Source organism: Oncorhynchus masou, unplaced genomic scaffold (assembly GCF_036934945.1).
Source record: "Oncorhynchus masou masou isolate Uvic2021 unplaced genomic scaffold, UVic_Omas_1.1 unplaced_scaffold_638, whole genome shotgun sequence".
Taxonomy (NCBI): Eukaryota; Metazoa; Chordata; class Actinopteri; order Salmoniformes; family Salmonidae; genus Oncorhynchus; species Oncorhynchus masou.
In genome coordinates this window covers 359,213-371,393 of record NW_027012811.1, presented here as the reverse complement: position 1 = coordinate 371,393, position 12,181 = coordinate 359,213, and the positions used below count along the sequence as shown (strand labels likewise).

The 12,181-nt window shown below is 46.6% G+C and overlaps 1 protein-coding gene across 2 annotated transcripts in view; it reads left to right on the top strand.

Annotated features, from left to right (window-relative positions):
* The first annotated feature begins 3,587 nt into the window (after positions 1-3,587).
* LOC135536580 (glutaredoxin 3-like) overlaps positions 3,588-12,181 on the top strand; it is a 40,034-nt gene continuing 31,440 nt past the window's right edge. Inside the window, exons 1-2 of one of the 2 annotated variants that reach the window (XM_064962872.1) lie at positions 3,588-3,786; positions 4,834-4,942. In XM_064962872.1, the coding sequence (XP_064818944.1) occupies positions 3,722-3,786; positions 4,834-4,942 (174 nt within the window). In that variant the 5' untranslated portion in view covers positions 3,588-3,721. The remainder of the gene's footprint in view (positions 3,787-4,833; positions 4,943-12,181) is intronic. The other variant, XM_064962874.1, reaches the window with a different exon arrangement.

The window sequence follows — 12,181 nt, the reverse complement described above, 5'->3', positions numbered from 1 at the left end:
CATTCTCTTCATCCTCAAGGATCCTTCAGGTCTTCAAACGATCTCTGATCATGACGATAACCGATCAATACCCCATGATGTGGTTAATGTGGCCCTGAGAAGAGACTCATTATGTGACACAGGGAATCTTTATGGAATAAACAGTTTACATGATGGTAGCATTCCAAATGGCACCCTCTCCACTATATAGTGCACTCTGTGGGGAACTGGGTAGTGCACTATATAGGGAATAGGGTGCCATTTGGGACTGAACCCATGTCATGTTCATTAATCAGTCCCTCCAGCATTTTGATGGGATTTTTTGCAGAGCAAACGGCTCGATTTTGCTGCGGCAACCCTGACATTTTGCATGGCAATATGCTATGATTTAGTCCAAATTGTCAGGAAACTGCGCTGATGAGATGGGGGGGGGGGGGGGGGGGGTAGATTTGTTGATGCGTGGCTTCATTTAAACATATTATGCAGTAAATGTACTCCGATTGGTTGAAATTGCAAGCCCCTATTTTTGTACTGCGGTGATGGGCCTGGTTTGTGTGACAACATTGCGATGATTTGACTGTTGCACGTGGAAGGAGTGCAGTGATTGGTCAAATGTACAAGCCCCCACATAACACACAGGGAATTATTGATTTAGCAAAAATAAAAATAAAAAAGTAATTGCAGACACCTGGAGGGACTGATTAACCCGTTTAACATTACAAAGTCCAGAACGCCGACTCGGCCCAAGGTGAGCAAAGGGCTCCGTGGTCAATATAGTAGGTTCTTTAGCCCGAGGGCCAACACTTCTAAAATAGGCATCTTTTATTATGTTGATTTTATAGGTGCAACAATTGTCCCCAAAGTAAGAGACAATGAGACATTTGTTTTGGTGTTTCTGGATGGCTTGTAATGCTGGGTTATAGGCCAGGACACTGACATATATGATCAGTCACTACTGGGATATGTTTAGGCAAAAAAAAATACAAAAAAATCAGGACACTACTTACGGGCTCCCCTGCCAGGCACCGATTACAACATTGGCTGCCTTGGACTGCATAGACCTGTACAAGATAAGACAACACGAGCCTGGAGGGTTACTATGGCAATAATTACACTCCATTATTTAATGGATTGTCATATTGTAGTTCTGCAATAAAACATGTTGGAGGATAAACACTGCATAGAAGACAAGACTATTCATAGTAAAAACGAATTATGACAGAAGGACTATTCCACAGTGGAGTGAAAATATATACAAATATCAACTTTGTTGCACTAGCCACATTCCTTGGGTAAGGATGAGATGCAATTTCCCCAAACAGTTATTGCTTCCTCGATCGTAAAGATAGCCAAGGCTACACCTTATAGAGATAAAGATATTGAGGAAGCATGTTGTCATGGATACGCCTCGTGTCCCTTACTGCTTGACCTATGAACCTTTATTACTACTCTGGCGTCATCATCATTCAAAGAGGAAAACATGGACCGTAAAAACACTCTTGCAATGCATGTTGGAGGCCAACTCCTTTCAAATATAGGCCTAGATTGTAGCAACAAAAGTATCCAAAATAGTTGAATACGCAAAAAAATAAAAAGTATATATTCCAAAATAATTTAATACGCATATCTACCATGTTAGAAGCTGGGTGGTTGATGCCGAGACCAAGGTTTGGGACACCCTGCTGTTGCATGGCACCGTCAGTCACCATCCCGCCATGTTCAACCTGGACGCAGACTCCCGCTCCGTTGCACAGTCGTTTCTGAGGATTCAAACAATGCAGCATAGTTGTATAACGTGACAGGTAATGATCGAACCAGTTAGCTAAGTGGTTATAGGCATGCGTGCACTTAACTAATGTACTAAGAGAGCGTTTCTTCACGAGAGACTGTGTAGCACGTATTCATAGTTACACGTGCTTCTACATTTTGTAAACACGTTAGTTCCCATTGAGTTAGCTTAGCTTAGCTAGCTCCCATACAACCAAATATCCATGCAAGGTTGGCTAAACGAGGAGCAATCACAAATACATGCACACGTGATAACCAATCAATCACTATTAAATGATTTAGCCTAAAAATAGCAACAAGCCAACTGGACAGCTATTTCAATAGCCAGATAGCTAGACTGGTGTTAGCTAAACTATAGAAATACACCAATAGCAATAATGTTTCCACTAAAGCAAAAGGTTACTGTTTAACATTGGAAACCCGAATTGAATTGCATTGAATTCTTCGCCGGACAGAAATGAGCGCTTGAATCAGGGAAGTTTCCTCTCACGGCCTCTCTTCAATTCACAATGTTGTTGAATAGAATTGTATTTAATCGTTCAATGCAATTCAACGTCGGGTTTCAAGGCTATAAACTCGTTTTTAATAAGGCCGGTTACCGTCATACCGCTTGGCAATCTTTCCGGTTTTGAAGGTCTCCTTCGTGGCGTCTCTTCTTCTGGAGGGGTGTCATATATTCCATGGTTGTGGAAGATTATTACACCTAGTTTTGGTATCTATCGACTGAATTTAATAACAAAATGTCAAAAGGTAACAGTAACGTTCGATATCTGGCAAGCAAACATATACAACACGTCCAGTGTCGCTAACTAGTTCAATACTAACGAGGTCTTTTCAGAAACGTCCGGCTGCGATATCAATGAAATTGCAACGAGAGAAGTGGCAACAAAACGGTTCAATCTCTGGCTACCTTGTTCGCTGGTTCACTATTTCACTTTCAGTTCGCTTTTCTACCGCAAGGACACGACAACCGTCCTCTTGATTTCTCTGCTTCTGACTCTTCAAAGTGTCGTCCCCGTTTCCAAGTAGCGGGGGGCCTTTCTGTACAGCACTTTGTGACAGTGGCTGATGTAAAAAAGCGCTTTATTAAATACGATTGATTTTATTTATTTGTAGAATGAGGACAAATTACCCCCCCCCCCGCTACCAAATGCATGCTCAACACATTTTCTCCATTATAATTATAATTATATTTTACATGTAGGTTATTTTATTAATATTAGTTCATAGATCAGTCATAGACCGACTCTGTGTTGGTAGTTATGTCTCGTTCCATCCATATAGTTGCTAGAATATACCGACTGTACCATTAGCTTGTTTACAACTGAGCTGCACTGGGGTCGGAACAAAGTCATCGTTACATTCACTTTGGAGCCAGGTGAGATATGTACCTCCATGCACGGGATGTGAGATGCCACTGTAGTCCGCATTAGGGAGCACAGTGGCATATCTCATCCCCTTGCATGGAGGTACGTTTTCAGACCCATATCTAGCGCAGGGTTTCACTGTGTTTTTCATATTAACCATGATATTGCGTTCCGACACCCCGGTTCAGCTCAGCGTTAACAAGCATAAACAGTTAGGTTTGTATCAGCTGGAAATCCACATAGAACACAATCACTCGGTGAGCGATTACACACGTCTGAAAAAAAACAGTAAGGTTTTTGTCTTCTGGAAATCCACATGAAACACAACCACTCGGTGAGCGATTACACACGTCTGAAAGAACAGTTAGGTTTGTGTCTTCTGGAAATCCACATAGAACACAATCACTCGGTGAGCGATTACACACGTCTGAAAAAAAACAGTAAGGTTTTTGTCTTCTGGAAATCCACATGAAACACAACCACTCGGTGAGCGATTACACACGTCTGAAAGAACAGTTAGGTTTGTGTCTTCTGGAAATCCACATAGAACACAATCACTCGGTGAGCGATTACACACGTCTGAAAACATGGCGACTTTAGTGGAGGCAACATCCTCGCAGCAGTTTGAGGACTTGCTATCAAAGGCTGGCAAGTATGTGTATTATTTCATAATATGACATTGAAGCCATTAGCCATGGAATGATTTTCATTCAAATAGGCCCCGTGTGATATTTAGCTTACTGTGATAGCTACTTTTCTGCTATATCGAAATCTAGCGTTTGCTAGCGTGATGTAGCATCCCCATGTTAGAGGGAATGTTAACTAGTTAATGTTGTCTAGCTGCTCCAAATGAAAGTGCAACTAACTAGCTTGCTATTTTAGCGGATATTTGCTTTCGAATGCTAGCTAATAACTTACATGTTTATTGTACATGGTGTGAATGTAATTGATCATTGTACACGCTGATGTGTGTTACCTGGTATAAACAGTCAGGCTATTGTGTCTTGAACTCATGTGGATTTCTTGTCACGATATGGCAGGACTCGGCGATCTCTTCTATTAGGCAGACATTATATTCGATGCCTGATAATGTAACGTTAGGTCTAGCCCTTATATGAAAGGGAGAGATTAACCTCCTTTTATCAGACGTGACTACTGTTATCCTACATAACATCAGGTGCCTGCCCATCTCAGAATTAGGTTGCTAACTAGGTCCATTATGCTTTTGAAATCCATCATTTACAAGTAGGCTATAAAAATAATGTTTAATTCCAGAAGACCTGTTGGGATCCAGTGTCCTAGTCAGGTGATGTTCAGTTGGTCAGTGATCTCGTGCATGATCATCGTTGTATGGGAAGTAAGAATGAACGGATGTCATTTAGCTCGGCCTATTGATGGTAGACAGTAGCTGGCAAGTGTGCATGAATGTCCTACATCTTTAGCATGTGAATCTGTGGGTCACTATAAAGTTGTGCTGTTTTAGACCTATTATTGCTATGCTGAGATCTGACACCTGTCTCTTCTTTGAGCCTCACCGGTGCACTAAAGATGTAGGACACGCATGCACACTTGCCAGCTACTGTCTACCATCAATAGGCCAAGCTAACTGATTCATTCTTACTTCCCATACAACGATGATCATGCACGAGATCACTGACCAACTCCGTTCCAATCTAATGGGACTTCTCTGTTCCACCAGGTTCTTGACGGTGGTCCACTTCCAGGCAGCATGGGCCCCTCAGTGCAGTCAGATGAACGATGTGATGGGAGAGCTGGCAAAGGAGAACAAACACACCATGTTTATCAAGGTACATACTATACCTTGTGATGGAGGTTACATGATGCCTGATACACATACTATACCTTGTGATGGAGGTTACATGATGCCTGATACACATCCTATACCTTGTGATGGAGGTTACATGATGCACATACTATACCTTGTGATGGAGGTTACATGATGCACATACTATACCTTGTGATGGAGGTTACATGATGCCTGATACACATACTATACCTTGTGATGGAGGGTTACATGATGCCTGATACACATACTATACCTTGTGATGGAGGTTACATGATGCACATACTATACCTTGTGATGGAGGGTTACATGATGCCTGATACACATACTATACCTTGTGATGGAGGTTACATGATGCACATACTCTACCTTGTGATGGGGGTTACATGATGCCTGATACACATACTCTACCTTGTGATGGAGGGTTACATGATGCCTGATGCACATACTATACCTTGTGATGGAGGTTACATGATGCCTGATACACATACTCTACCTTGTGATGGAGGTTACATGTAGTGATGTTGAATTAGATACCGGAGCTTCGAGTCGAAATCGCTAAGCAGCTAACTTTGAAGCACAGTGTGTCGATGTGTGTATCACTTTTTTCAGAAGTGCGTCATCAATATCCGAAGCATCATTTGATCACTCTTTAATTTTATTTTACCTTTATTTAACCAGGCAAGTCAGTTAAGAACAAATTCTTATTTTCAGTGACAGCCTAGGAACAGTGGGTTAACTGTTCAGGGGCAGAACGACAGATTTGTACCTTGTCAGCTCGGGATTTGAACTTGCAACCTTCCGGTTACTAGTCCAACGCTCTAACCACTAGGCTACCCTGCCGCCCCTACACTCTAACCACTAGGCTACCCTGCCGCCCACTTGCTTTTCAAACCGTGTGTTGCAGACTGTGAGATCCCACTGATTTCGCTGTGGTTCTGGTGTTTTCTTCTACTCAAAGCTGCTTTCAAACACACTGACCTCTATTGGACACCGTACTTACAAATATAGTTTCAGCTGACCGGTAGTGTAGCAGGTAGAGTCGGGAACTATGGGGACAGTCAGGTAATTGAATGTCGTGAGGTTGAATCCCGTTAGAAGGCACACTTTAAAAAAAAAGAAGATTTTTTTTAAATGTGAAGCCACACTTTCTGCACTGTTAAATTGTTTTATTCAGTATAGTATAAGCTTTTGTCTTAAGCATCCTAAATAATGATATAGACAAACATGAACATCATCACTCCTTGCCAGAACCACCTGTTCTCTACTCTCTGCCATTTTGTTCCTCTCCATCGCCCACGCTCTTTCAATGTGTAGATAATGAAGCACATGATTTTTCCATTGTCTTAACAATGGAGTATTGCTTGATTTCCAGGTTTGAAATATGCGTGTTTTCAACATAGTTAACGAGAAGAGTATAGTACAGCCCATCGGGCATCTCACTGCCCCCTACTCTGACATACATATACAGACAGATGAATTAACAGTACATTTACACTGTAATAGTTCTGACAGCCAACTTCCTGTCTCCGCCCATCCCTTTATGACATCATAACGTTCCCAGAAGGCCTGTATTATTGAGTCATTAATTAGTTTTACACTTAAAGACATGACTCTGCCATTGTGCTGTAGAATTTATGAGTTTTTGTCTCTTTGTATAAATGAATTCTGTACATTTTTAGTTTGTACTGAATTTAAGCATACGAGTTAAGTTCCAAAATTCCCTCCAACATCAGTTATTTTTAAGTCTTGGTTCTGGCTGTGGACGTCATGACAGTCTGTCAGCCAGTTATTCAACACGTTGAGCATCTCTAGGCCTCCACCATACAAGCCACTGGAGCATCACATGAAACAAAAAGGTCTCATAAATAACTGATATTACACCGTCACAATAAATCCAGGATTTATTTAGATTCTGGTCTAAAGAAACATGATGATATGAAGGAAATGTATTTCAGAAGAACAGAATATGAGTTGGTCTACTGGCTGTGATCTGATTCTGCTCCGTGCCAAAGTCCGCTAGTTCATTATAAGCAGACTATATATATTTATAATTCCTGTGCTGTTATTTTATATCATATGATTTAGTAGTAAGAAGAATATCATTGACGTTATCTGAATACATGAAGACGGATGTGTTTCCCGTTATGGAGCGAGTGAACATAGGAAGTGGCTATAACTAGTAGAAAGAGGAGGAAGGGAAGCGCTATTATGGTACATTATGGTACATGATGGTACATGATGGCACATTATGGTATATTATGGTAGATAGAAGGGGCTCTTTGGTAGTAGAAAGAGGAGGAAGGGAAGCGCTACTATGGTGCATTATGGTACATTATGGTACATTATGGTAGACAGAAGGGTCTCTTTGGTAGTAGAAAGAGGAGGCAGGGAAGCGCTACTATGGTACATTATGGTACATTATGGTACATTATGGTAGACAGAAGGGGCTCTTTGGTAGTAGAAAGAGGAGGAAGGTGAGCGCTACTAAGGTACATTATGGTACATTATGGTACATTATGGTAGATAGATGGGGCTCTTTGGTAGTAGAAATAGGAGGAAGCGAAGAACTACTAAGGTACATTATGGTACATTATGGTAGATAGAAGGGGCTCTTTGGTAGTAGAAAGAGGAGGAAGGTGAGCGCTACTAAGGTACATTATGGTACATTATGGTACATTATGGTACATTATGGTAGACAGAAGGGGCTCTTTGGTAGTAGAAAGAGGAGGAAGGTGAGCGCTACTAAGGTACATTATGGTACATTATGGTACATTATGGTAGATAGATGGGGCTCTTTGGTAGTAGAAATAGGAGGAAGCGAAGAACTACTAAGGTACATTATGGTACATTATGGTAGATAGAAGGGGCTCTTTGGTAGTAGAAATAGGAGGAAGCGAAGAACTACTAAGGTACATTATGGTACATTATGGTAGATAGAAGGGGCTCTTTGGTAAAAGGGGTAAATTGCTCATCAAAAAGAAAGGAGGACCAAGGCCTCTTCATATGATTCATTAAAATGCCTCTGTTTCTTTTTAACATACTAATTAATATATATATATATATATATTTATTTATTTATTTATTTTTACTTTGGTAGTGGCTATTTCAACAACAAAAAATAGGAAGTGGCTCTGTTGAGGGTAAAAGTGACCATTTGAAACAGGTCCTAAACACCAGATTTAGAGTTATTTAGCAGCTGTAGTTGTGAATGATACACACTTTAGACCGTCTTAGAAATCAACACATACATAGGCTGCATGATGGGACAATAGACTATTGATGAGTTGAGAAAGTTGAGGGAAAAAGCTTGTGCTCTTGTTCCTTGCCTCCGGCTGCACAGCTGTTCTCTCATCAAGTGGTCATATTTTCACCCACCAGACTATTCTCAATTTAATCTGGTCTTTACTAATATGGAAAAGGACTTTCGATTTAGAATATATATATATTTATTTATTTATTTATTTATTTTTTTATTTATTTATTTTTACCCATTATCAGGGGGCAGGAGCAGGGGGCAGGAACAGGGGGCAGGAGCAAGGGGTAGGAACAGGGGGCAGGAGCAAGGGGTAGGAGCAGGGGGCAGGAGCAGGGGTAGGGGAAGGGGGCAGGAACAGGGGGTAGGAACAGGGGGCAGGAGCAGGGGGTAGGAACAGGGGGCAGGAGCAAGGGGTAGGAACAGGGGGCAGGAGCAAGGGGTAGGAGCAGGGGGCAGGAGCAGGGGGTAGGGGAAGGGGGCAGGAACAGGGGGTAGGGGACAGGAACAGGGGACAGGAACAGGGGGCAGGAACAGGGGGCAGGAGCAGGGGGTAGGGGAAGGGGGCAGGAACAGGGGGTAGGAGCAGGGGGCAGGAACAGGGGGCAGGAGCAGGGGGCAGGAACAGGGGGCAGGAGCAGGGGGTAGGGGAAGGGGGCAGGAACAGGGGGTAGGGGACAGGAGCAGGGGACAGGAACAGGGGGCAGGAGCAGGGGGCAGGAACAGGGGGCAGGAGCAGGGGGTAGGGGAAGGGGGCAGGAACAGGGGGTAGGGGACAGGAACAGGGGACAGGAACAGAGGGCAGGGGACAGGAACAGGGGGCAGGAGCAGGGGGCAGGAACAGGGGGCAGGAGCAGGGGGTAGGGGACAGGGGGCAGGAACAGGGGGTAGGGGACAGGAACAGGGGACAGGCACAGAGGGCAGGGGACAGGCACATAGGGCAGGGGACAGGCACAGAGGGCAGGGGACAGGCACAGAGGGCAGGGGACAGGCACAGAGGGCAGGGGGAAGGAACAGGACCAGGGGGAAGGACCAGGAACAGGGGGAAGGACCAGGAACAGGGGGAAGGAACAGGAACAGGGGGCAGGAACAGGGGGAAGGAACAGGGGGCAGGAACAGGGGGAAGGAACAGGAACAGGGGGCAGGAACAGGGGGAAGGAACAGGAACAGGGGACAGGAACAGGGGGCAGGAACAGGGGAAGGAACAGGAACAGGGGGCAGGAACAGGAACAGGGGGCAGGAACAGGGGGAAGGGACAGGAACAGGGGGCAGGAACAGGGGGAAGGAACAGGAACAGGGGGCAGGAACAGGGGGAAGGGGCAGGAACAGGGGGCAGGAACAGGAACAGGGGGCAGGAACAGGGGAAGGAACAGGAACAGGGGGCAGGAACAGGGGGCAGGAACAGGGGGCAGGAACAGGAACAGGGGGCAGGAACAGGGGGAAGGAACAGGAACAGGGGGCAGGAACAGGGGGCAGGAACAGGGGGCAGGAACAGGAACAGGGGGCAGGAACAGGAACAGGGGGCAGGGGACAGGCACAGAGGGCAGGGGACAGGCACAGAGGGCAGGGGGAAGGAACAGGACCAGGGGGAAGGACCAGGAACAGGGGGCAGGAACAGGGGGAAGGAACAGGAACAGGGGGAAGGAACAGGACCAGGGGGAAGGAACAGGGGGAAGGAACAGGAACAGGGGGCAGGAACAGGAACAGGGGGCAGGAACAGGGGGAAGGAACAGGAACAGGGGACAGGAACAGGGGGCAGGAACAGGGGGAAGGAACAGGAACAGGGGGCAGGAACAGGAACAGGGGGCAGGAACAGGGGGAAGGAACAGGAACAGGGGACAGGAACAGGGGGCAGGAACAGGGGGAAGGAACAGGAACAGGGGGCAGGAACAGGGGGAAGGGGCAGGAACAGGGGGAAGGAACAGGAACAGGGGGCAGGAACAGGGGGAAGGAACAGGAACAGGGGGAAGGAACAGGGGGAAGGAACAGGGGGCAGGAACAGGAACAGGGGGCAGGAACAGGGGGCAGGAACAGGGGGCAGGAACAGGAACAGGGGGCAGGAACAGGGGGCAGGAACAGGAACAGGGGGCAGGGGACAGGCACAGAGGGCAGGGGACAGGCACAGAGGGCAGGGGGAAGGAACAGGACCAGGGGGAAGGACCAGGAACAGGGGGCAGGACCAGGGGGAAGGAACAGGAACAGGGGGAAGGAACAGGACCAGGGGGAAGGAACAGGGGGAAGGAACAGGAACAGGGGGCAGGAACAGGAACAGGGGGCAGGAACAGGGGGAAGGAACAGGAACAGGAACAGGGGGCAGGAACAGGGGGCAGGAACAGGAACAGGAACAGGGGGCAGGAACAGGGGGCAGGAACAGGAACAGGAACAGGGGGCAGGAACAGGAACAGGGGGCAGGAACAGGAACAGGGGGCAGGAACAGGGGGCAGGAACAGGAACAGGGGGCAGGAACAGGGGGCAGGAACAGGAACAGGGGGAAATACATGTTATCTGTACTCTAATAGTGAATTGGGACCCCACAGCTTTCTCACCAGTCCGTTTTGTCGGATACTTGGGTTTTAAAGCAGAGCACAATATGAGCAGCTGAGAAATAATTATAACAACACTTATTTCACTCCACTGTTTGCATGTTGTCGCTGCCCGGCAAGTGATATTTCACCCAACCTCTGTAAGCCACGTGCTCTCCAACCTTGTTCCTGCAGCTACCCAGTGATATTCCACCCAAACTCTGTAAGCCACGGGCTCTCCAACCTTGTTCCTGCAGCTACCCAGTGATATTCCACCCAAACTCTGTAAGCCACGGGCCCTCCAACCTTGTTCCTGCAGCTACCCAGTGATATTCTACCCAACCTCTGTAAGCCACGGGCTCTCCAACCTTGTTCCTGCAGCGACCCAGTGATATTCCACCAAACTCTGTAAGCCACGGGCCCTCCAACCTTGTTCCTGCAGCTACCCAGTGATATTCCACCAAACTCTGTAAGCCACGGGCCCTCCAACCTTGTTCCTGCAGCTACCCAGTGATATTCCACCCAACCTCTGTAAGCCACGGGCCCTCCAACCTTGTTCCTGCAGCTACCCAGTGATATTCCACCCAAACTCTGTAAGCCACGGGCCCTCCAACCTTGTTCCTGCAGTGAAACAAAGTAAAAATCTGTTCGCAAGGAAACCCTTTTCACTAAACTGTTGACAGCCCGTCTGTGCGCTCTGGGAAGGAGTAAAGGCGAGAGAGGAGGAGATGGAAATGCACAGCGGTGAGATATTGATATTCTGTATAGCTAAAGGTAATATGTCACCCAATTTAATTATGGAAAAAATATAAAACGTTCCCTATTACTAGACTATTGAAATACAAATTCACTAATTGTAGGCTAACTGTAAGCCGCCCTGCACGATCAATGAACCAACAGCATCGCTGAGGACAGTAGAGCCCTGAGTACCAGGCCATTAGGTCCTGATGGAGGGACAGTAGAGCCCTGAGTACCAGGCCATTAGGTCCTGATGGAGGGACAGTAGAGCCCTGAGTACCAGGCCATTAGGTCCTGATGGAGGGACAATAGAGCCCTGAGTACCAGGCCATTAGGTCCTGACGGAGGGACAGTAGAGCCCTGAGTACCAGGCCATTAGAACCTGATGGAGGGACAATAGAGCCCTGAGTACCAGGCCATTAGGACCTGACGGAGGGACAGTAGAGCCCTGAGTACCACTCCATTAGGACCTGATGGAGGGACAGTAGAGCCCTGAGTACCAGGCCATTAGGACCTGATGGAGGGACAATAGAGCCCTGAGTACCAGTCCATTAGGACCTGATGGAGGGACAATAGAGCCCTGAGTACCAGGCCATTCGGACCTGACAGAGGGACAGTAGAGCCCTGAGTACCAGTCCATTAGGACCTGATGGAGGGACAATAGAGCCCTGAGTACCAGGCCATTAGGACCTGATGGAGGGACAGTAGAGCCCTGAGTACCAGGCCA